This window comes from Drosophila suzukii, chromosome 2R (assembly GCF_043229965.1).
Source record: "Drosophila suzukii chromosome 2R, CBGP_Dsuzu_IsoJpt1.0, whole genome shotgun sequence".
NCBI classification, from domain to species: Eukaryota; Metazoa; Arthropoda; class Insecta; order Diptera; family Drosophilidae; genus Drosophila; species Drosophila suzukii.
The window spans coordinates 16,513,035-16,533,820 of record NC_092081.1 but is presented as its reverse complement, the minus strand read 5'-3'; the positions used below and the strand labels follow the sequence as shown (position 1 = coordinate 16,533,820).

The 20,786-nt window shown below is 40.9% G+C and overlaps 5 protein-coding genes across 24 annotated transcripts; 3 read left to right on the top strand and 2 right to left on the bottom strand.

Annotated features, from left to right (window-relative positions):
* Positions 1-60: 60 nt before the first annotated feature.
* On the bottom strand, positions 61-4,523 carry LOC108018064 (uncharacterized). The gene is made up of 4 exons (XM_017085461.4): positions 4,506-4,523; positions 4,020-4,083; positions 322-1,404; positions 61-263 (listed from the first exon to the last, which is right to left on the bottom strand). Exons 2-4 carry the CDS (start codon positions 4,020-4,022, stop codon positions 147-149), a joined length of 1,203 nt encoding a protein of 400 aa, XP_016940950.3. The 5' UTR covers positions 4,023-4,083; positions 4,506-4,523; the 3' UTR covers positions 61-146.
* Positions 1,993-3,801, top strand: Cdk5 (Cyclin-dependent kinase 5). The gene is made up of 4 exons (XM_017085462.4): positions 1,993-2,268; positions 2,328-2,515; positions 2,706-3,070; positions 3,133-3,801. Exons 1-4 carry the CDS (start codon positions 2,101-2,103, stop codon positions 3,294-3,296), a joined length of 885 nt encoding a protein of 294 aa, XP_016940951.1. The 5' UTR covers positions 1,993-2,100; the 3' UTR covers positions 3,297-3,801.
* Positions 4,121-7,727, top strand: Flo1 (flotillin-1). 2 transcript variants are annotated; one of them, XM_017085459.4, is made up of 8 exons: positions 4,121-4,408; positions 4,686-4,761; positions 5,192-5,546; positions 6,035-6,046; positions 6,163-6,633; positions 6,748-6,891; positions 7,017-7,181; positions 7,399-7,727. In XM_017085459.4, exons 1-8 carry the CDS (start codon positions 4,357-4,359, stop codon positions 7,414-7,416), a joined length of 1,293 nt encoding a protein of 430 aa, XP_016940948.1. In that variant the 5' UTR covers positions 4,121-4,356; the 3' UTR covers positions 7,417-7,727. The 2 variants fall into 2 exon arrangements, with proteins under 2 accessions (XP_016940948.1, XP_016940949.1); XM_017085460.4 differs by lacking the exon at positions 6,035-6,046 and having other exon boundaries at positions 4,128-4,408.
* Positions 7,728-9,078: 1,351 nt separating this feature from the next.
* LOC108018116 (solute carrier family 35 member F5) lies at positions 9,079-12,163 on the top strand. Of its 2 annotated transcripts, none has more exons than XM_017085542.4 (7): positions 9,079-9,317; positions 9,847-10,151; positions 10,207-10,347; positions 10,404-10,457; positions 10,523-11,123; positions 11,184-11,595; positions 11,654-12,163. In XM_017085542.4, the coding sequence occupies exons 2-7, from the start codon at positions 10,062-10,064 to the stop codon at positions 11,700-11,702; spliced, it is 1,347 nt and encodes a 448-aa protein (XP_016941031.3). In that variant the 5' UTR covers positions 9,079-9,317; positions 9,847-10,061; the 3' UTR covers positions 11,703-12,163. The 2 variants fall into 2 exon arrangements, with proteins under 2 accessions (XP_016941031.3, XP_070851386.1); XM_070995285.1 differs by lacking the exon at positions 9,079-9,317 and adding an exon at positions 9,340-9,354.
* Positions 12,164-12,521: 358 nt separating this feature from the next.
* LOC108018117 (uncharacterized) lies at positions 12,522-20,070 on the bottom strand. Of its 18 annotated transcripts, none has more exons than XR_010653565.2 (6): positions 18,822-19,012; positions 18,669-18,768; positions 17,806-17,884; positions 17,480-17,667; positions 17,254-17,416; positions 13,023-13,162 (listed from the first exon to the last, which is right to left on the bottom strand). XR_010653565.2 is itself a non-coding variant. In XM_065863452.2 (5 exons), the coding sequence occupies exons 2-5, from the start codon at positions 19,578-19,580 to the stop codon at positions 12,741-12,743; spliced, it is 648 nt and encodes a 215-aa protein (XP_065719524.2). In that variant the 5' UTR covers positions 19,581-19,590; positions 19,661-19,791; the 3' UTR covers positions 12,522-12,740. The 18 variants fall into 18 exon arrangements, 16 of the variants coding, with proteins under 16 accessions (XP_065719524.2, XP_016941045.3, XP_016941038.3 ...); XR_010653566.2 differs by lacking the exons at positions 18,669-18,768; positions 18,822-19,012 and adding exons at positions 18,108-18,174; positions 18,378-18,648; XM_065863452.2 differs by lacking the exons at positions 17,254-17,416; positions 17,480-17,667; positions 17,806-17,884; positions 18,669-18,768; positions 18,822-19,012 and adding exons at positions 19,020-19,083; positions 19,141-19,215; positions 19,494-19,590; positions 19,661-19,791 and having other exon boundaries at positions 12,522-13,162.
* Positions 20,071-20,786: the final 716 nt, after the last annotated feature.

The following is a 20,786-nucleotide window of genomic DNA, read 5'->3' as shown; positions in this document are numbered from 1 at the left end:
TTTAATTATATCTTATCTAATCAGGAATGTCGCCAAGTTTAGATATATTCAACTCACATGTTGACCACACAAATTTCTTTACTGAATATTATCACTTGAGATCTTGAATACATGCTACAGCATTTTAAAAATTTGAGACTGCAATCTCAATCGAAATATATTGTAAGTGGATGGGAATAGGAGGTGATTTTCGGGTGATCCATGTGCAGTTCGAAAAACTTGTGTTCGCCTTCTACACTCCAGGTCATCTCCAGATCGTTGTCCTGTAAGCCAGAATATTAGCTTTGGGATGTAAAAATAAGTGGTTCTTCGTACACTTACCATGAAATTATTACTTTGGTATATGTTTTCACTTAAATACACATTGAGTTTTGTGCAACGGCCCAAGCCGATCTCCAGTGCCACAAATGTGAAATGCTTAAACCCAAATTGGCAGCACTCCAGTCCCAGTATTTCACATGTCTTGATTTGTTGCATTATAGTTTTTAGGATTGCCTCCTTAGGAAAATGACTATTTTTTAAGTACAATTCGGTTATATTTTCAAAGCATCCATCATATAAGTAAAGATGATAGCCTGAGACTTTCATGGTCTTACACGGGACATTTAACTTTTTAATTACATAGAATAAGGGCATTCCGGCGTTTATCTCGAGCATTTTGATACTACTTCGCTTTGCAGACATCAGGACTTTTTCAAGGAAACCGTCGTCATCATGATCACATAGAATAATCTGTTTTAAGTGCTTAAGGTGATCCAACTTTGTTAAAAACCATCTCTCCAGTTCCCAACTGTAGCCCTGCAGTAGCTCTAGGTTTTTAATCCCTTCCCAAGGCAATTCTATGCTCTGGGTGTCATTTATATCGAAAACGGCCAGCTTCAAAGTTTTTAAGCTTCTGGCTCTCAGGATGTGAATCAAATGGTCGACCTCCATTTTGCTGCAGTAGGATAGCGTAAGGTTCTCCAGGAACTGGAAATCCACCAAGTGCTTGCCAGTGAACTTTCCATGGGGACTAAATGTCCTCAAATTAGGTAAACTCTTTATCAATTTAGGTAGGTTCGAATCGCTTAACGAAAACGAATGCGTTGAGAAGCGAAAATCTTTAAGATTTGGAAAGACATAATCAGTAAATATATCAAAGTTTGATTGTTTTTCCATCCTCAATCGTAGAGCTTTGAGAGATCGTTGAGTGCTTTCCAGGAAGAATCGAAGATCCTTGTCGCTCAGATGCAGTTCGATCAGGGAAAGATTTGAAGATTTATTGCGAGAACGCCAGACATGCGGCATTACTTCCAAAAACCGAGGATGCACTTGTGTCAACCTTAGCTGTATGGGCAGTTCCAGATAACCCAAAATTAGAATTAGGGCATCATCTGGCAGGCTTAATAAATCCGACTCGGCGTTCTGTAAATAGATTTATTAAACAAGATTGTTTTACATTTTAATCCATAAGGTATTTGACAATATTGTTAAAAGCACTGACTTTAAATATTTGAGCTATCTGAAACAGTTCTTTTGACAGTTTTAAAGAGTTTTTTATTTTTATTGATATATTATATATTATATAAACATAAATAAAGCTTATACACTTTTTCTTCTAAACTAACGAAACAAACTAGACTGGAAATAAGATCAGAATTATTGCTCAACAAAACTAAAAACTATATTGTTTTATTTCAGGTAAGCAAAACTGATTGAATCCGAAAAGAAAATTAGTATAAGTAATGTTTAGCGAATTTAACTTCATTTAAATTTATATTTAGAGAAATTATTATTTCTAATACATAACAAATTCTTGGCTTTTATTTTGTTAGGAAATCAAGTTTTATCAAATTGTACATAACAAATTAACAGTTCGCAAAAATTGGAGGGAAATCGTTAACAGTAATCTGCTGTTCTCAGCGTGACCGTCTGCAACATGTTTGGTAAATTTAGAAAAATGTTAATGGTATTTAAATAGTATATTTCCTAGGGTCGTACGGTATAATTGATCGATATTTCCGCGGTCACACTGCTGGCAGCAAAACAAACTGCAGAAATAATAATCCGCGGAGTTCTTCTTTAGCAACCAAAAAAGAGGAATACCTCCCAAGAAACAGGATGCAGAAATACGACAAGATGGAGAAGATCGGGGAGGGCACTTACGGCACGGTGTTCAAGGGTCGCAACCGCGACACCATGGAGATAGTGGCCCTGAAGCGGGTGAGACTGGACGAGGACGACGAGGGTGTGCCCAGCTCCGCCCTCCGGGAGATCTGCCTGCTGAAGGTGAGTCCGGAACTGAATTAGGACCTGATTTGATTCTAGCCAAACCTCTCAACCCGCAGGAGCTGAAGCACAAGAACATAGTGCGGCTGATAGACGTCCTTCACTCGGACAAGAAACTCACCCTGGTCTTCGAGCATTGTGACCAGGACCTCAAGAAGTACTTCGATAGCCTGAACGGGGAGATCGACATGGCCGTCTGCAGGAGCTTCATGCTCCAACTACTCCGCGGATTGGCGTTCTGCCACAGGTATAGCTGAGTTTCCCATTAAATGATTGGAGTCGACCGATATCGACAACCATTTCTATTCTTATGTAAAGAGTTGGGTACATATACTATACCATATTGGATTGACATAAGAGTATTGGTTCCATTTATTCTTCAGTACCCTAAGTTAAGAAATCTCAACTAACCCAACAACTATATTTTAATATTCTAGCCACAACGTCCTGCATCGCGATCTAAAGCCGCAGAACCTGCTGATCAACAAGAATGGTGAACTGAAGCTGGCTGACTTTGGTCTGGCTCGGGCCTTCGGCATTCCCGTGAAGTGCTACTCCGCAGAAGTGGTGACCCTGTGGTACCGACCACCTGATGTTCTGTTTGGAGCCAAGCTTTACACAACCAGCATAGACATGTGGTCGGCTGGATGCATTTTGGCCGAGCTGGCGGACGCTGGACGACCGCTGTTTCCCGGCTCCGACGTGCTGGACCAGCTGATGAAGATCTTCCGAGTGCTGGGAACCCCCAACGAAGACTCCTGGCCGGGGGTATCGCACCTCTCTGACTACGTGGCGCTTCCATGTATGGAGTCCGATGTTAACTTCTTGTTAAGACTCTGATTTTCCTTTTTTTTTACTCGACAGCCTTTCCGGCCATCACCTCGTGGAGCCAACTGGTGCCTAGGCTGAACTCCAAGGGTCGAGACCTGCTGCAAAAACTGCTCGTCTGCCGGCCAAATCAGCGTATTAGCGCGGAGGCCGCCATGCAGCATCCCTACTTCACGGACAGCAGTTCTTCGGGCCACTGAAACGGGTGGGAATAGTGTTTCCTATTCTATTGCGACTGTTTCCACGTACTTTGATTAGACCTAAGCCGAAACCTATGAATGTGTGCAGTGTCCCCATATGCAGTAGATGTCGATTATAGACTAAGAGAAACTGTCCTTTATTACTATTTGTTTTCTTTTGTCTCGCTTACTAAGCAACAAATCATAGCGAAGTTTGATTAATGACAATCTTTACCAATGTGACATTTTAGCTGCCAAATTAATCGTTAACGTTTTAACACTGGTTGATTTTAAAAAGATCTCATTTCAAATCTTGTAATTTTAAAATTATGTTTGTTAACTCATTTGTTAAGATTCAACAAATGTTTAAAATTGTCAAAGTTTTCCTTACGCGATATCTACTGTTCGTATGAGTGTGCACCAAAAACATGTGTCATCGGATATAATTAATTTAAATCCCACTCTTTTATTCTAAATTCTAAGGAACTGAGATTTCTGGTTTCAAAAATACATTTTAGAGACATGACGTTTAAGGGTTTTTCTGATTAAATTAATTTTTAAATTCCAGAATTTCAGATGTATCCTAGTTTTGTAGACCAATAAAGAGGAGTTCGTTCAAGTGTATACCAAAAATATGTACCATTGGAAGCAAATGCTTTAAATACCAATTTCTAATTTTAATTTTGAAGTTTAAAACCAATTTGTAGCAATAAAATTTTAAATGTACAATAAATTGACACTTACCATTATAATATTTTTTTGAGAGGTCTGTTCGGACCACCGTTACACGATAGGGGTTAAAGTAGACCTGCGCATATGCGATTTGAGAATGAGAATCAGAATGTCACTTGATTGAGAGAGATGTTTTAGTTTTATTGTGCTACGAATTCTTCACCGAACCGGTCGCGTTTTGAGTCGGGCGTACTTCTATATATTTAGACCGATAAACAATACCTGTGGATCGCTAGCCATATAGCGATTAAGGCTAAACCGAGTAAAACAGAACCCCGTAAATAAAACAATCGCACAGGACTGTTCTTAGCAGGCGTCGGTATAGGAAAATATCGAAAAGAGCTCTAAAATGACCTGGGGATTCGTCACCTGTGGCCCCAACGAGGCGCTAGTTGTCTCTGGTAAAACACAAAATCATTATATACTCGATAACGCGACCAATTGGCGAATTAATTAAAGAATTCAGCGAATATAAATAAAATGGGCACACACACGCACCCCACCCCTAATGACGTCACTATCGATTTTTGTGTACCGCATACAAGAAGAAGATAACAATAATACGAAGAAGAAGCATTCCGAAGCCGTGCGCGCGCATTCAAACGGCGTTGCGATGCTGCAATCCAAAATTCTGTAATGTTTTGTAAACAAAGTGTTTTTTGTTCGATTTCTCCGCAGGATGTTGCTACATGAAGCCGCTTTTGGTGCCGGGAGGTCGGGCCTTCGTATGGCCCACTATCCAGCAGGTTCAACGGTGGGTATTAAAGACACTTCTTACCAGGGATCCATAGAGAACTCTATTTTAGACTAGGGTTGCGGTTAGATTTTGAAATAGGCCTTTAATTACCAAAACTTTTTCGAACTTAAATATTTATAACATTTAAGCTTTAGTTTTGACCAAAATAATATTGAACTAGTGTGTATTTTCAAGAAACGTGCATGAATCAACAGGGTTTGTTTTATTTTATTAGATTCAAGTGATTCAACATTTTTCGGATTCAAAGAACTATTAGCAAAACGTCTATATTATATTTAAGCAATAGATTCTATAGATTCTAAGGCAATGTTATAGACTAAACCGGCGTTATTGATAAGGATTTTTTTTAAATAGTTTGTTAGCTCTAAACAATGGGATTATGTGTTTTGTAAATTTGTATATATTAATATAGTCCTATTTCCCACAGAATTTCATTGAACACGATGACCCTCCAGGTGGAGAGTCCTTGCGTGTACACCAGCCAAGGAGTTCCAATCTCCGTGACGGGAATCGCCCAGGTGAAGGTCCAGGGTCAGAACGAGGACATGCTGCTCACTGCCTGTGAGCAGTTCTTGGGCAAATCTGAGTCGGAGATCAACCACATTGCATTGGTCACCCTGGAGGGACATCAGCGGGCCATCATGGGTTCGATGACCGTGGAGGAGATCTATAAGGACCGCAAGAAGTTCAGCAAGCAGGTGTTCGAGGTGGCTTCCAGCGATCTGGCCAACATGGGTATAACCGTGGTCTCCTACACCATCAAGGATTTGCGCGATGAGGAGGTGGGTTATTCTTAGCCGATTAATTATGGCCATAATCCCTGCACAACTAACCCAATCATCAGCAGTGATGGGAATTATTTTGAATTTCCTTAAATTCCAGTATATGTATACTCATTTTCATTGTACTTTTTTTTGACTTGGCTTTTATTTTAAACGATAGTTTTTGAATATAATAAGTTTTTTGTTTAATACTCAACTGACATAGAAAGCTAAAGGAGTTATTTATATTAAAAATGCATTTTGAAGTATATTTGTAAATTCACTAATTCTAATTGACTTCTGAAACTTTTTATTTTAACGAGTTTTAATAATTTCTCCCTTTTATTCTTTCATCTCTTACCGTATTTAACTATACTAAGCTTTTTTTAGTATTCTAAAATCAAATTTCCCATCACTGTGTACTGGCTTCGAGTCCCTTGCTCCCTATTAACCTCTTGTATATATATGTATATATATATTTCTTGCATGTCCACATGGATCCAATGTAGGGAGACTCAAAGGTGCGTATGTCCGCTCAACCGCCTGCGTGTGGAATCGGTGGGATCCGTGCCCCATTCTCCTGCTCCTTTTTGGGATAAACGGGATACTGACTCTCGCTCTCAATTTCCTTTTTCAGGGCTATCTAAGGTCATTGGGAATGGCTCGAACGGCAGAGGTGAAGCGAGATGCCCGGATCGGCGAAGCGGAGGCCCGGGCTGAGGCCCATATAAAGGAGGCCATTGCTGAGGAACAGCGCATGGCTGCCAGGTTCCTCAATGACACCGACATTGCCAAGGCTCAGCGCGACTTTGAGTTGAAGAAAGCCGCCTACGATGTGGAAGTACAGACCAAAAAGGCAGAGGCCGAGATGGCCTACGAGCTGCAGGCGGCCAAGACCAAGCAGCGCATCAAGGAGGAGCAGATGCAGGTCAAGGTGATCGAGCGCACCCAAGAGATCGCCGTGCAGGAGCAGGAGATCATGCGTCGTGAGCGGGAGCTTGAGGCCACCATTCGCCGTCCAGCTGAGGCGGAGAAGTTCCGCATGGAGAAGCTGGCCGAGGCCAACAAGCAGCGCGTAGTCATGGAAGCCGAGGCAGAGGCTGAATCGGTTAGATACCACTTAAATATGGGAATTTTCCATATCGATTGTGTTGATATGGAATGTCCCATGTGAGGATAAAAACCCTGGCCTTAACTGTAGCTACTCCCTCTTCTGTTACAGATCAGGATCCGCGGAGAGGCCGAGGCCTTTGCCATTGCCGCCAAGGCCAAGGCGGAGGCTGAGCAGATGGCCATGAAAGCAGAGGCCTATCGCGAGTACCGCGAGGCTGCCATGGTGGAAATGCTCCTGGACACACTGCCGAAGGTGGGTTGAGTTTTCCATTGAAACACATTCTTATTTATAATACTTTTTGAACTGTTAGTCTCTATTGTTAAGTTTAAGATTACTATTACCACAGTAAAATATTAATTTGCTTAATCTTTCTGCAGGTGGCCGCCGAGGTGGCTGCTCCACTGTCGCAGGCCAAGAAGATCACGATGGTGTCCAGCGGTAATGGCGATATCGGTGCCGCCAAGCTGACCGGCGAGGTGCTGGCCATCGTCAACAAAGTGCCAGAACTGGTTAAGAACATAACCGGCGTGGACATTGCTCGGGTACGTTCCAATTCTGAATTTATCTAACTTCGAGTCTCGAGCTCGTCGAGTTGAAGATGGACGACCCAAACGAAACAAAACAAATGGCAATCAAAAGACTTGGTAGACAAAAGAGGACGCCGATTCAGTTTGCTTCCGTTGTTTGATTTGAGCCTTGTTTTGCGATATTGATTCCCTGATTTCGATTTACTTTACGTTTCCTTTCTCTTCATTTCAGTCTGTGCATGCTGGCTAAACAAGTATCCAAATGAAAACCAAATCAAAACACACACAATTATGTACTCTTCAAAAAAAAAAAGAAATTATGCAATCTTGAACGATCGAATACTTCAAAAACTGAAATCGAACGCATTTAAACTTTGTTTATGTATTTAACAGCATAATTAATATATTATTGAATCTTTGTGCTAACCCTACAAATTTTGCAACATGTTTTACACACGCACTCAGAGAGAGGAGCAGAGATATTTTGTATTCAATATATATGTATTTATATAAGTGTATTGCACAGAGCGTGGAATAAATATTCTTCCTTGAATCAAAAAATTGTGTTTTTATTTAAATTATTGTGGGATGTATTCAAGCTGGAAAATACTCCCCAGTCCAGTTTGTTTGAAATTACTTGTTTTACTTGCAATTACTTGTAAACATGAAAAAAGATTACTTAATCAAGGAACTGATTGGATCCTCAACCATGGATATATCGTCGGTATGTAAAGAATCAAAGTTTGCGCCTTTAAACGTTAATTTTTTAACAATAAAAATCATATTTCAGCTTAGCAGCGAATGGTATGTCGAAATCATAAATGAATCCACGGATACGCGATTAATCCAAAATCTAGAAGAACAAGTTTTTACCCTGGAGAAAAAAGATTAAGCACTATGATGATTCATTAAAGGACAAGAACGATTTAATAAAGTTGTTGATGGAGAAAAACCTTGCCCTTGAAAATGATGCCGAGGGCAAGAAAGTTAACAAAAATGTAAACGAAAACCAGGTTGTAATGAGGTCCAACTTGATAGAAATTGAAGACTTCCAGATTTGAGGAATATCAATTGAAAATGCTACGCTTTCAGAAAAAATATTTAAGTTTGAATTAGAGATCAAGGGAAAGGAAATTGAGCTGACCGAATATAGAGTAAAATCCAAGGCCTAAGATGATAAACTTAAATATCGAATTGAGCTGAAATCAATTGTCAAAGTAGACGCTGCTAGCTTAAAAGACTAATATGACACAGTAGCGAAAGTTTAATTTTTAACATCTTTTTTGTAAGGGATCAAATAAAAAAACAAAATAGAATTTTGAAAATAAAAACATTACTTTTATTTATGTACATGTATATCTAGTTATAAATTACATTAAGCAAAAATCAATAACAACAAAATCTTTAACGCAAATAAATGTTCCATTAGTTCAAAATCTAAAATGACCTCCAAATTAATTTTTTACACTTTAAAAATAAATTTTTTTTTCTTAAAAAGGCGGTTGAAGAAATATATCGGCCATCGCCGCAATCCATTTATTTTGTTAATCTGTAAGTTTGTAAAATTTTTTATCTCCGACATTTGTTTTCTTAAAGATATTTTAAATATGTTTAAATAGTTTTTGTTTTTAAGTTTATTGGCGGCAGCCTTTTTCCGATGGTCAACTACACAACGCGCCAGCGTTGCCAGATGTGGTATTCAGAGCAGAGATTTTACTCTTTGGGGTAAGATTTGTGTGTTTTCTAAAACTTCTCTGTTGGTTTTCTGTATAAATTGGCCAAAGGTTTGAGATTTCCGTTCTGTATCATGTTTAAATTTAAACACAAGTTTGAACTTAGGCGGAAACGTGGATTTTTTAGTGTGATTTTATGGTCGGCCTAGGTCATTTTTGGGCGAAATCCCATTTACCCTCTGGTAACACTGCATCCAGCTGGAACAAAAATTTTAATCAGAATAGAATATCAGTATTATAACGCACAAAAATTCCCCAAGCGAGGGGAGCGGAGTCAAAAGCTATCCATATGCTGCTCAATTGAGTCTCATTGAGAAAGGAATCACAGAAGGGGACTTCCCCACCTTAGAAACCAACCAAATCGACTGCGGCACTTGGACAAGGGAAAAAGTTCAGCCTTTAAAAGCGGAAAGAAATGGTAAAAACAGCATAAATTAACCAAGCGTAACCATTAGGTATAATACAATATCGCAATTAAATAGGTGGTCACTAGACTTGTTGCTTTTCTCAGTGTCCATATCGCTGCTGGCATTTATTGATTTTGTTTTTGGGCCGTTATCAACAACCTGCCGCCCACTCCGCCCCCAAATGATTTATATTTACCAACCAAACAATTGGCTTTCAAATCGACGCTATCTTATCAGTCAGTCCTCCCGAATCTTGCTAATTTGTTTATACTTAGCTGATCAGTAGTCACATCTGCCAGCGTTAATCCGTAATTGGATGGGGGATATCTGGTGAACCAGATGCTAATTGAGTGATGACTTCGTTAATCAAGTTGTTACTCTACCTCTGCTCCCTAACAAAAAACGAATCGAATCGAACGTGTTAAATGGTAATTTGAGCCTTAAATAATGCCGCACCCACTCGCCAAATCAAAATCAATAAATGCAGCTCCTTACCGCCCTTCAAGTCACCCACTTAACTATATTTTCCCCCAATTTCAGAAGGTTTATCTGCGTGGAACCCAGATTTAAATCGAGTGGCAACGAACCTTTTATCACTTCCGAAAGGCAGAACCAAAAATCGTCGCAAAAATGAAATTGAAACGCTGGCGGCACAAGCGTAAATAGTTATTTACCCAGAGATAGCCGAAGGGAAAAGACATTCACCCAACAGCCGTATTTGTTTTGGAAAACCTTCGGAAAACAAGCGGAAAATCATGCTGGGTCGCACACAAAGACTCCTGTTGGGAATATCAATATTGATACTAGTCGATGTGGTTTGGGTCTCCTCCAGCGAGCTAACAAAGGTGAGGATCTTCTATACCCCTTATTCAAATATCTAATCCTACATTTTCTATCCAGTTTCTGTACAATGAGGCCAAGTTCGACAAACCTTTCTTCTGCACATACTTCAAAACCTCCATGTTCAGCATTTACCTGCTAGTCATTGGCATCCTGGCTCCATGGAAGGAGTCCTGCGAGCGTCAAAATGGAAACTATGCTGTAAGAAATTAGAAAGCAAAACTATATGACACAATAAATGATTGTATTTCCCACAGATGATGGAGCAGAATGCAGATGACGAGAATTATTACACCAATCAGGCTGTTTTGGTAAGCCAAACCTGCTTAAATGGGCCTCAAAAACTCGTCTAACACTTAGGTATTTACTTTGCCAGGGAAATCCTACCTATGTGCCCATTAGATCGCCCCACTTAGGAGCCCCAGCCAATAATGCCACCACAAACTCGTTATCCGGCACCGAAAGCGATGACTCCAGTGTGAGGAGTGTGCGTTTTAGCAAGATGGCTGAGGTCAGAGAGATGTCCGCCCACGAAGCCACCGATGCTTTAATGGCCAGGCTCTCGTATGCCGCCAGCTTAAGAATCAGGCGGCAGAAGACCCACCACAAGACTGCCAAGACCGCCCTGCTCTTCTGCCTGCTCTGGTTCGTCGCCAATTACTTCTTTCAGTTGGCCCTGGAAATGGACGAGACCGCCATGATAACGCTGGTCAGCTCAACGTCGTCGTTCTTCGTTATCTGCCTGGCGGCTGTGTTTCCCTCGGCGACTGGTGACAAGATGACCATCACCAAGGTGATTGCGGTGGCCATGAACATTGGCGGCGTGGTTGCCATCACCATGAACGACCTGCACGACACGAAGATGACGCGAGGCGTCCTTTTGGCCCTGTTCAGTGCTTTCTTCTACGCCGCCTATCTGGTTTTCGTAAAGCGAAAAAGCGATACGGAGGAAAAGGTCGATATACCTTTGTTTTTCGGTAAGCCAAATCATTAAATTTTGAGTTTGTTATCGTTGCTTATCTTTGGCTCTCTTGCAGGTTTTGTGGGTTTGTGGAATCTGCTGCTATTGTGGCCGATTTTCTTCATTCTCCACTTCACCAAAATTGAAACCTTTGAGCTGCCCAGTCAAGGGCAGTTTGCCCTATTGTTCCTCAACGGATTGATTGGGACTGTGCTGGCAGAAGCCCTTTGGCTGTGGGGCTGCTTTCTGACCTCCTCCTTGATTGGCACGCTGGCCATGTCGCTGCAGATTCCGCTGGCCATCATGTTCGATGTCCTGCTCAAGAACAAGCCGTATTCGCCGATGTTCTACATGGGCTCGATACCCATATTCGTCGCCCTGGTTTTCGTATCCCTACTGATGCGAAACGACGATTCCGATCCGCTGATGAAACTGTTTAGGATTGTATATAGAAAGGTCTGCCGGTGCCATAAGCCAAGCATTGTGAGGTGAGTCTTGTATTCTGCCAAAATGAACTGCTTTTGAACAGGATAATTACTCATGTAGGGTCAACGATGACGAGCAGCAGGAGTCGCTGATAAGCAACAGCGATTGAACGTACCGATGATCGGAGGCTTTTTGCGCTTCTACAAACTTTGAATGTTGCTCATTGCATCGCAATCTAAAACTTGGCTGTTCACGAGTTCGTTTCGAATCGTTCTTTAATCTATTGGGACAAGTCCTGCACAATTCCCCATCTGCCCTGATTTGTGTTTCTCATTTGTGCATTTTCCGTTGGATATTATTATGTTGCGATCTTGCATACAACTATTTATTATAATCTTACAAGTGTATTCTCTGTAAATAGCTTTAGCTCCCACGAATACCGTTTATCTATGTGATAGTCTACAACGTTTTGCTGAAGTCCACCTATAATTTATTGTATTTTCTCGGTATTCACATTGCGCTTAGCTGTATAATTGTTGACTTCTCAATACAAGATGAATATAAGAAAACATATACACATATTGATAACTAATAACAATAAATAAAACTTGTCTACCGTAAGCTTAAAAATTTCTACAGTTAGTAGGAGGTTTATAGACTCTCAAATAATGCTGACGCTGAACAATCTGAAAGTGAATCATAAAAAATCAGCTCTGATTAGCTCAAGCTCTATTGTTATAAATTGAATCAGCTTTTTGAAGTAATGGGGACGTTATGAAATCTCCACGGTAAAATTAAAACCATGGGTTCATACTTTAATTTTAGTTTGTTTACTTATAGAAAATACTTTTGAGTATGAATGTTTGACTTTATTAAACAAATATGACTTGTATGTATATTTTGTTATGATTAATTATTAATAGGCTCTTCTTATTTACCCAGTAATTTTTTGAACATTCTTAGTTTCTCTGCATAATGAAAGTCAAAGTTATTTTCTAATAAATCACTCACTTTAATTTTCATCCTATATCCTAAAAATATGTATTTACAATAGGTGACACTTAATCTCTAGCACTTAACTAGGTATGTACTCAATAAGATCACACAAGTTCATTAACTGTTCTGGAAGCGCACACAAAGTGGCATCTGTGTGGCCCAGAGTGGCACGGCGAATGCTTCAGTTCCATCTCTCCATGCATCCGGCGGATCACACCGTTGTCGTGGACGGCGAATGAGCAGGTGGCCCGGAACCGGAGCTGGGTGGAATCTGTGCGGCTCGGGAAGTGGACGGCTCCATCGGTTCCATTGCGATGACAGTGGCTGCTGCGGTGGGTGAATGTGGATCTGTCTCCGAGTACGGAGGAGCCGGCAGTGCGGCAATCCCAATGGGACCGGCAACGGGTTCGCCTAGCGGCGATAGAGGAAGGGGCGTCCCCGCTGCCGCAGCTGTGGGCGTGGTCAGGTTGCACATGCGCATCACTTCGTCATAGCTGGGCAGATCCTTCTCATCCTTTTCCAGCTGGTCGCGGATGCGGTTGCCCTCCACGCTGCCGGGCTCAATAAAGAATATATCGCCGTAGCGGTTCGCAGAAGGCTCCTCCGGCACGCTGAACACATTGCCCTGGCGGTCTGCAAGAGGTCGAAGAAAAAAAAGTGAGTATTATAGGTGGCTAACTAATTTAAATTTAACATAGTGACTAGAAGTGACATCGATATGACATAAAAATATTATTAACTACAAAAGTTCATTTGAATCTGAATTGTTGATATCAAATCGATATGTATTAAGAACATCTGGCTGAACATTTGAATGTGAAGATCTATTACCACATTAAGTAATTTTTGTTTTCAGTTACAAGATAGTACTTATGACACAATATCCCTCAGTTTACTATTGTGATATGCACATTTTAAATTAAGCAATCATCTATATATCACTTTATGACAGTTGTTTAAAAGTCAAGTGCTGAGAGGCTAAATATAAAGTTGAGACACTCGAAACTACACGCTGATAAGACACTTTTTATGATCAATTTTTGTGATATATCAGCCAATGTATCCCATATCCACACTGCATCAGTACCGGCTTGTATTTGGCGACGATTTCGGGCCATCGAGTCGTGTATGCGCTTTGCCAGCTATCAAAATACGAACAGATAATTCAATTTTTGGGGCTATTGTTCCGGCTGAAGGTCAGATCAGACCAGCTCATCTTTCAGCTGGTGGGGATAGGGATAATTACGTATATCAGCTGCCCTACGGCGTATATGGCAAACACAAAGCCCAGCGCCACGCACAGATTAGCTGTCAGACCCATTCTGCGGTTCTCGAAGACTGAGGCCAAAATAATCGGCCCCAACCTAACCGATTAGATAGGCTTCCTGCCCACCTTTCAATTGGCACACGTTACCAATTCCGATGTCGTATCGCTGACGAATCCTCGCCCTCGGCCTCTGCCTCTGCTGACGTCGACATCGCGGATGGCAGATCTTGGCCAGAGTTTGGCTCTCCACGCGGATGTAGTAGCAGGCCAGAGGGATTAGACAGAAAAAGAAGAACACCAGGGCCAAATAGATGGCCACATGCAGGCCGAAACTGGTGTCCCAATCAATCGTGGCCACCGATCCGTGCATTATTATAAGGAAACTCAGAACGACGCGGGGCAGTAATCAAAGCCAAACTACACCCACCAACTGCGTTTTCTAGGCTCTAGTATTGGCCATAGTTTGCGTTTGGCACGCAATTGATTAGTCGCCCGAGATTAGATTGTCCGCCATGTTTGGTTGGTAATACCCCATAAACGTTGCTCCATATATCAGATATAGGCAGATATATATACGACTTGGTTGTTGGCGAAACAAAACAAAAGGCAGTGCAACTTACACATCTCAAATCGGGAGTTTCGACGTCGGGAGCAGCAGAATTTCACGATCCAAATAACAGCGAACTTGGAAGAACGATTAAAAAAAGGTTATAGGGAAGCAAGGCGGGACCGTTAAGATCTGGGGATCACCTGTAGGGCCGCATAGGCCACGAAGCCGATCAGCAGGAGTATGAAGAAAGTTCCCAGGGGACTGACATCCATTGTGCAACAAGCTCTCCAGCAGACTGACCTCCTAAAAACTGATTTGCAATATCTGCAAGGCGGTCGAAGAAACCCTTATCGCGAAAGTCCGCGAAACAAACAGTTCACTCCAGGTTTTATAGATTTATAAAAGCACTTGATCATCAAACCCGCCCACACATACTTGGCCACAGCATATCAGTTCCTCAATACATATATATCAGCTGGTCAAAATATCATTTCGATTCATCAATACATACCAATGGCAACCAAGCGACGCTGCCGTTCTTGACGTTGTCGTCGACGTCGTTGCCTTACCGGATCCTGAAGTCCCATCGGATTGGTCCCACAACACTTGTTCAGAATAGTCCATAGAAAACACTTTCGATGGAATTTCAAAGAAAATCAGTCAAGGATCAGAAGGGGGTGGAACCTAATAGCCCTCGCTTAAGCGACTTTAGAGATTATGTTTATGATACATATATCAAAGTTAGCACTTCATAATATATATATATATACATTTTTTTAGGAACAATGTTGTTCATTGGTATTATATGAAAACTTTAGTTTGGAAACATTCTTAATAAGAATGGCAGAAACGGGCTAAGCGAGGGAGGAGTCCTAACGAATACCAGACATATACCTGCAGGAGTAAGTAGATCATGGGCATGATCAGGAAGAAGATGAAGAACAGCCCCACATACAGGATAAAGAAATCCATTCTGTCAATCCCCGCCGGAAACTAAAACACACAATCGAATCACTTGAACGGCGAGTTTAAACTGAGAACTCTCCAGAGCGAAATTCCAACTAATCTTATCTGAGCCAAGACAACAGTCTGATTGGCAAAGTTTCTATATGTATAACCCATGATAGCCGCCAAAAATAAGTCACATTGAGTTCGTTTCGGGCTGGGGAAAACCTACGATGTCTTCGCCGACGACTCCTAGAATCCCTGGCCTCGAAGCACACCCAAATGCAGAATCGCAGGCAGCAGAAGGTAACGGCGCAGGATATGAAGGCCAGGAAGAAGAACACCAGGTAGGGCGGTATGTACGACATTTTGGGATCACAATATGATTATGTTTTTGATTATATATCCACGTGGATACGAGAGTTAGGAGCACCGCACCGACGAAGATATTCGCTCCATGAAAAGGCCTTAGGCCAACTGTCATATCATAACGCGTCGCTGGCTTTTGGCCAAGACTTATCGGCGACTGTGGAAAGCGAGAGAGAGGGGATCGAGGGAGCGGCGAGCAGGTGTGTCAAGGGCCATGCGATAAGCGCTCGGCGAACGAAGTCCGATAAGATACGCCGCCCCTCTCTCTTGTTCACTCTGCCGTTCTATTACTCGTGGGCGAGCCGTAAATGTATCTGTATCTAACAGATATGCGCATAATTGCGCTCTGTATAGTGTCAGACGGACACGTGACCTGCAAAAGTCGAAAACAGGAAAAATATTCCATAATAAGACAGGTGACTTTATTAGAGGACCTCTATAAATAAAATAAAATATATCATTTTATTATAAGACGACAGATTATTTTACTTATCAAACATACTAACAATAAGCTTTTATTTTTATATAGTTTATACTATATTTTTAGCTTTTTAGTGACGTTTTTCTCAGTGCCATGACTAGTTAGACTATCAAATATCAAGTTCTATAATAGATTAGATAAGATACGTGTACAAATACACCATAGCAAATATTTACTTCCAAATCAACTCATTATAAGTAGATTGTATATTTAAGGAAATCAAGTTTTAAGTATATTTTTACTGAATTTCTAGAAGTTATTATATTTATTTTTTTAAAGTGATTACCAAACCTCTTTTTCTTGAAATAACTAGAAAGATATCTCTTATTGATTGGTAAAAACATGTTATTATATGTACAGCTGATATAAACAGCTGTCTGTTTACTGAATAAAAGCATTTATAGAATACCTCTAATATTGTGTAACTTAATCTATAAAAGTATACGCAGTGGGCTCTGAAGTAATATATTCTTTAAATAACTATAAGAAGGACAGCTTTATTGTAAATTGTAACTCATAAATTGGAAGTCAAGCGTGAAACGTGAATGTAACACAAATTTTTGATTAATTCAAAGCGATTCATTTTAGCCAGACAAAAGAACATATTTTCGAAGGGCGGAAGAACATTTTCACCGGGAATGCCACAAATCACCGGGGCTGCTCACCTGCTGTCCAACTAAGTCGACTACTCATTCCCGGCGACGAGGGGCACGAGGAAACGAATCTGCTCAAGGGCGGGCTAACCGGCGATCTCCTGCGGCGCTTCTGGGCCACACATCTCTGCAATTATCTGGCGGTTTCACTCCCATTTGGGTGGCTACATTTGGGCCAACAACTCACACTGACAGAAAAGTATAGGATCAGCAGGAAGAAGAGCAGCAGGACCCCGAACTCACACCAGCGGAACTGATCACCCATTTTACGGATTTGGAATGTAGATATTCTAACATCCCGAACTGCGACCGCACATCTGAATAAATTAATTTTACTGTCGAACGTTTGGAGTCTTCCCGACCAACAGACCAACCAACTATCCAAGCCAACACATTGATAAGGGAGAACCATAGATAACCAACCTTATCGGGAAACGCTCGTGACTCACGGCTGCTCACCTGTGTTCAAGCTTACTCCTGCCGGATCGATTCGATAGCTCTGTAGCACTCTTCCTGGCTGTCGCCTTGCTGGATTTTCACCAGGACCAGGACCTCTACCTGTACCTCGACCACTTGAGGTAGTTTGACTTGGAGTCTTCTGCCTGGCGCAGAGACAACAGGCCTAAAAGGGTCGTTGAGATCAGCTAGAGTTTCAGGACTTGTGCTAAGCCACATTACAACTTACTCGAATCAAAATCGATACAATTGAGATTATTAGGAACCAGCCAACCATCATTAAAGCGTAATAGGGCATTATCAAATCGACTATTTAATGCCGGATGTTCAGAAGAGACAACACCAGTTTTCCACCGTTCGCCGCGCACAAGAAACCTTGCTAAAATGGCAATGGCAAGGCCTGTCATCGCTAACAGCCTAATCACCAAACAAAACCAAATCGAACACAAACCTTATCAATGGTTGAACAAATTTGCGATTAAAACTAGGCATACACACGCACATTTCACATTTAACGCAATTGGTAGTGTAAATCGCGCAGAAAGACTTACGCACCTGGGGATACGACCACTGCCGAAACACTCTCGGTATCGTAGTCCCCGGAATCGATGTTTTTCCTGCTCTTGTAGCATAGCTGTCGGGGCAAAGATAATGATTAACATCAAAAGTAGCTTTTAAAATCAGGAATATAACTCTTGATAAGGGACTACTATAAAAAGTGCTGATATAAGAAGTCAATAACATTCTTAAGGTCAAGCGATCTACAAATGGCAAAGGGAAGTCCTACGATTGTAGGTACCTTTCCAAAACTGTAGTCTCTACAGTTCCAACTCATTCGGACAATTAGTCGTACGCACCTGGGGAAACGTGACTTTCGACATGGGGGCTTCCGCACTTGACATGTTCCCGCATATTGTAGCACAACTATCAGAACAGAAACAGATTTTAAGTGATAATACCTTTTAAAATCAGGAATATACCAATACAAATTAATAAAGGTATTTAGGAACTTTGTTAAGAATGATTTCGCTCTGAACTAGCGGGTCAAAAATAAATGAACTGTTTTGACTTCTTAAAAGATTTCCCGCGCCATCAAGAATATATTCCTGATTTTAGTGTAAACTCACAACAAACACAAGGAAAAACACTAGAGTTATGTAGAATATGTCTATCCCTTCCATTTCTCGAGAGCAGTGAACGGAGTGGAGTATGCGATGGATTAACTTGGACTGGTGGTAATTTGTGAAGGAAGACGTACAATGCGATCAAGTCGTTCGCTCATATCTTGGAAAAGTTTCCTTATACCGTTTTTATACCGCTATGAACCCCATCGAACAACATCCATTATCTTATCGGCCAAGCTTTTGTAGCTTTTTTGCACATTGATATGGGCAAAAACACTTGGATTTGGATCTTACCCTCCATGGCCAGGCGCAACATCATCTCGTGGCGTAAAAGGCGTGCATGAACCCGCGTATTCCACTCGTCGATCTTCAACTTGATAAACAGATAGCACTCCTTGAGAGGGTGTGATGACTTAAATTGTCGAATCAACGTAGTGGTTTACCTACCCGCGCGGCAAGAGACACCACAATCAGCACTACAAAGCCAAAGAACCAGATTTCCACATACATTGGGCCCTATTTCCCTGGGAATTTTAGTTTTTTGATTGCCTAGCAGTTATTCCGATCGAAAATACCAGTTTTTCACACTCGAATTTAAAAGATTTGACTAATGGAAGCGGAGTTACTTGGGATAAATAAACTCACCCGTTTCTTGCCTATATTGCAGGCAGCACACGCACCTCCACTTGTGGTTGGGACAGATATAGGCCTTTTAAAATTCTCAATTAACCACAGATCACAATAAGGATAGACCAGTCACACTCACCCTTATCAAAATAAGAAATATCAGAACAAAGGATACGAAGTAATATCCCTCCACCAGATCCATTTCGAACTGAATCTGAGAAATGTGAAATAACAAATGAGCGGATGCCCACGGGAATACGAAAATAAGCCCTAGGGAAACTGTTGTGATAAAGCTCTTTCGATAAACAAAGATAAAGTCAGATACGGCGTTGCATCAACTTGACAGCTTGGGTAATACGGCTGGGTTACCCGATAAGCAAATCAGAGCTAATTATAGCAGAGGACCAATAAAACTGGCATGTGCGCCCAGTTATGAGTTTGTTATCTACGAAATCTCTAAGTCTATTTGTACGTTTTACAGATCCTGCTCACCATTACGTCTGTCGATGGACCTCTCCGATCTAGCCCTGAGTTCTCTGTCTCTGATCTGGCCGGCTCTCTTGGCCTTGTGATAGGCATTCGATATAAACTGTATAGGGGAAAGTAGAGGAAATCCTGTAGTGCTTTCTTCCGATATAGATTCGAGTGCGGATACTCACGATAATAATCATAATGATGACTAACAGCACCACGGAGAAAGAACTGAACTCTGCACCCATAACTGTAGTAGCCCGTTTGGGACGAATGCTTTATGACAACTGACTAGCTATCGAAACCTGCCGATTTCGGAGCCCCGAACCGATTGCCCATTATCCATATCTTATCACCGTATTACCGTTTTCCGTAACGCGATCAAAACACACTTACCTCTGTGCGAGCACCTTCCAAACGACGACCAGGCTACCTGTAGGCGAAATACTTATTCAATGAACTCAAGTGATCTCTTCAATCCTGAGACTCTTCACCCACCTTGATGCAAGCGATGGTGCCCAGGCCCAGGAAAATCATAGCAATAAGAAAGGCTGCCGTCATCATTGGTTCACTTGTCCTAATTCTGATGAGTGCGAGGAGCCAACTGAAAGTACTTTCTTCAGGTCTGAGATGTGTGGGGTAATCAAATGCGCCAACACATGATCGCCTCCTAGACACTTTAATCGGTCTACGCCAACTGCCGATTAATCCTTATCGGTCAAAATAAGTTTGAATGAATATTGAAACCGAGGCTTGGAATACCCTCTTGGACTGTATTACTCACACTTAAGAAAAACGTAGTAAATCCAAGTATTTTATACTAAATTGAAATATTTTTCGCTATGTTGGATGTATTTCACTAACAATTATAGTAAGTCTAAAGATTTAACATTTTGATTTTAGTAAGGAATTCTTTTTTAATAACGTTAAACATTTAAAGTAAATTTGACTAGCATCAAATCTATCAACCCTGATTTAAATATTTTCAAAGTAAATGATGCAATTTTTTTGTTTTGTATTGAACATTATGTTCTTGTATTATATTGAAATATTTAATATAACACTTTAATATTATAATGCAGACAATTATTTGTACTGTGTATTCCATTTATCTTAAGAGTGTGTGAGCAATGTTCATTAAACATAGTTATTAATATTGGGCTGGTTCGAAGATATTAAATTAACCAATTTTGGAATAATACATGTATGCATGTTCGAATAAAAAAATTGTATTGAAAAATCACCTTCACTTAAGGCAGTTTTTAGTAATTTCTAAATTTTTTAAATTGATACATTTCAAACCTCCTCCAAATT

What these genes read in the sequence shown, in the direction of transcription:
- Cdk5 (XM_017085462.4), top strand. Translation starts at nt 2,101, where the DNA reads ATGCAGAAATACGACAAGATGGAGAAGATCGGGGAGGGCACTTACGGC. An exon ending in GGGAGATCTGCCTGCTGAAG is followed by an intron (nt 2,269 to 2,327) that starts GTGAGTCCGGAA and finishes CTCAACCCGCAG; the next exon opens with GAGCTGAAGCACAAGAACAT. An exon ending in TGACTACGTGGCGCTTCCAT is followed by an intron (nt 3,071 to 3,132) that starts GTATGGAGTCCG and finishes TTTACTCGACAG; the next exon opens with CCTTTCCGGCCATCACCTCG.
- LOC108018064 (XM_017085461.4), bottom strand. An exon ending in ACCAAAGTAATAATTTCATG is followed by an intron (nt 264 to 321) that starts GTAAGTGTACGA and finishes TCTGGCTTACAG; the next exon opens with GACAACGATCTGGAGATGAC.
- Flo1 (XM_017085459.4), top strand. Translation starts at nt 4,357, where the DNA reads ATGACCTGGGGATTCGTCACCTGTGGCCCCAACGAGGCGCTAGTTGTC. An exon ending in CCGAGGCAGAGGCTGAATCG is followed by an intron (nt 6,634 to 6,747) that starts GTTAGATACCAC and finishes CTTCTGTTACAG; the next exon opens with ATCAGGATCCGCGGAGAGGC. An exon ending in TCCTGGACACACTGCCGAAG is followed by an intron (nt 6,892 to 7,016) that starts GTGGGTTGAGTT and finishes ATCTTTCTGCAG; the next exon opens with GTGGCCGCCGAGGTGGCTGC.
- LOC108018116 (XM_017085542.4), top strand. Translation starts at nt 10,062, where the DNA reads ATGCTGGGTCGCACACAAAGACTCCTGTTGGGAATATCAATATTGATA. An exon ending in CCTCCAGCGAGCTAACAAAG is followed by an intron (nt 10,152 to 10,206) that starts GTGAGGATCTTC and finishes TTTTCTATCCAG; the next exon opens with TTTCTGTACAATGAGGCCAA. An exon ending in ACACCAATCAGGCTGTTTTG is followed by an intron (nt 10,458 to 10,522) that starts GTAAGCCAAACC and finishes TTACTTTGCCAG; the next exon opens with GGAAATCCTACCTATGTGCC.
- LOC108018117 (XM_065863451.2), bottom strand. Translation starts at nt 14,166, where the DNA reads ATGCACGGATCGGTGGCCACGATTGATTGGGACACCAGTTTCGGCCTG. An exon ending in TAACGTGTGCCAATTGAAAG is followed by an intron (nt 13,163 to 13,922) that starts GTGGGCAGGAAG and finishes GACCTCTTGCAG; the next exon opens with ACCGCCAGGGCAATGTGTTC.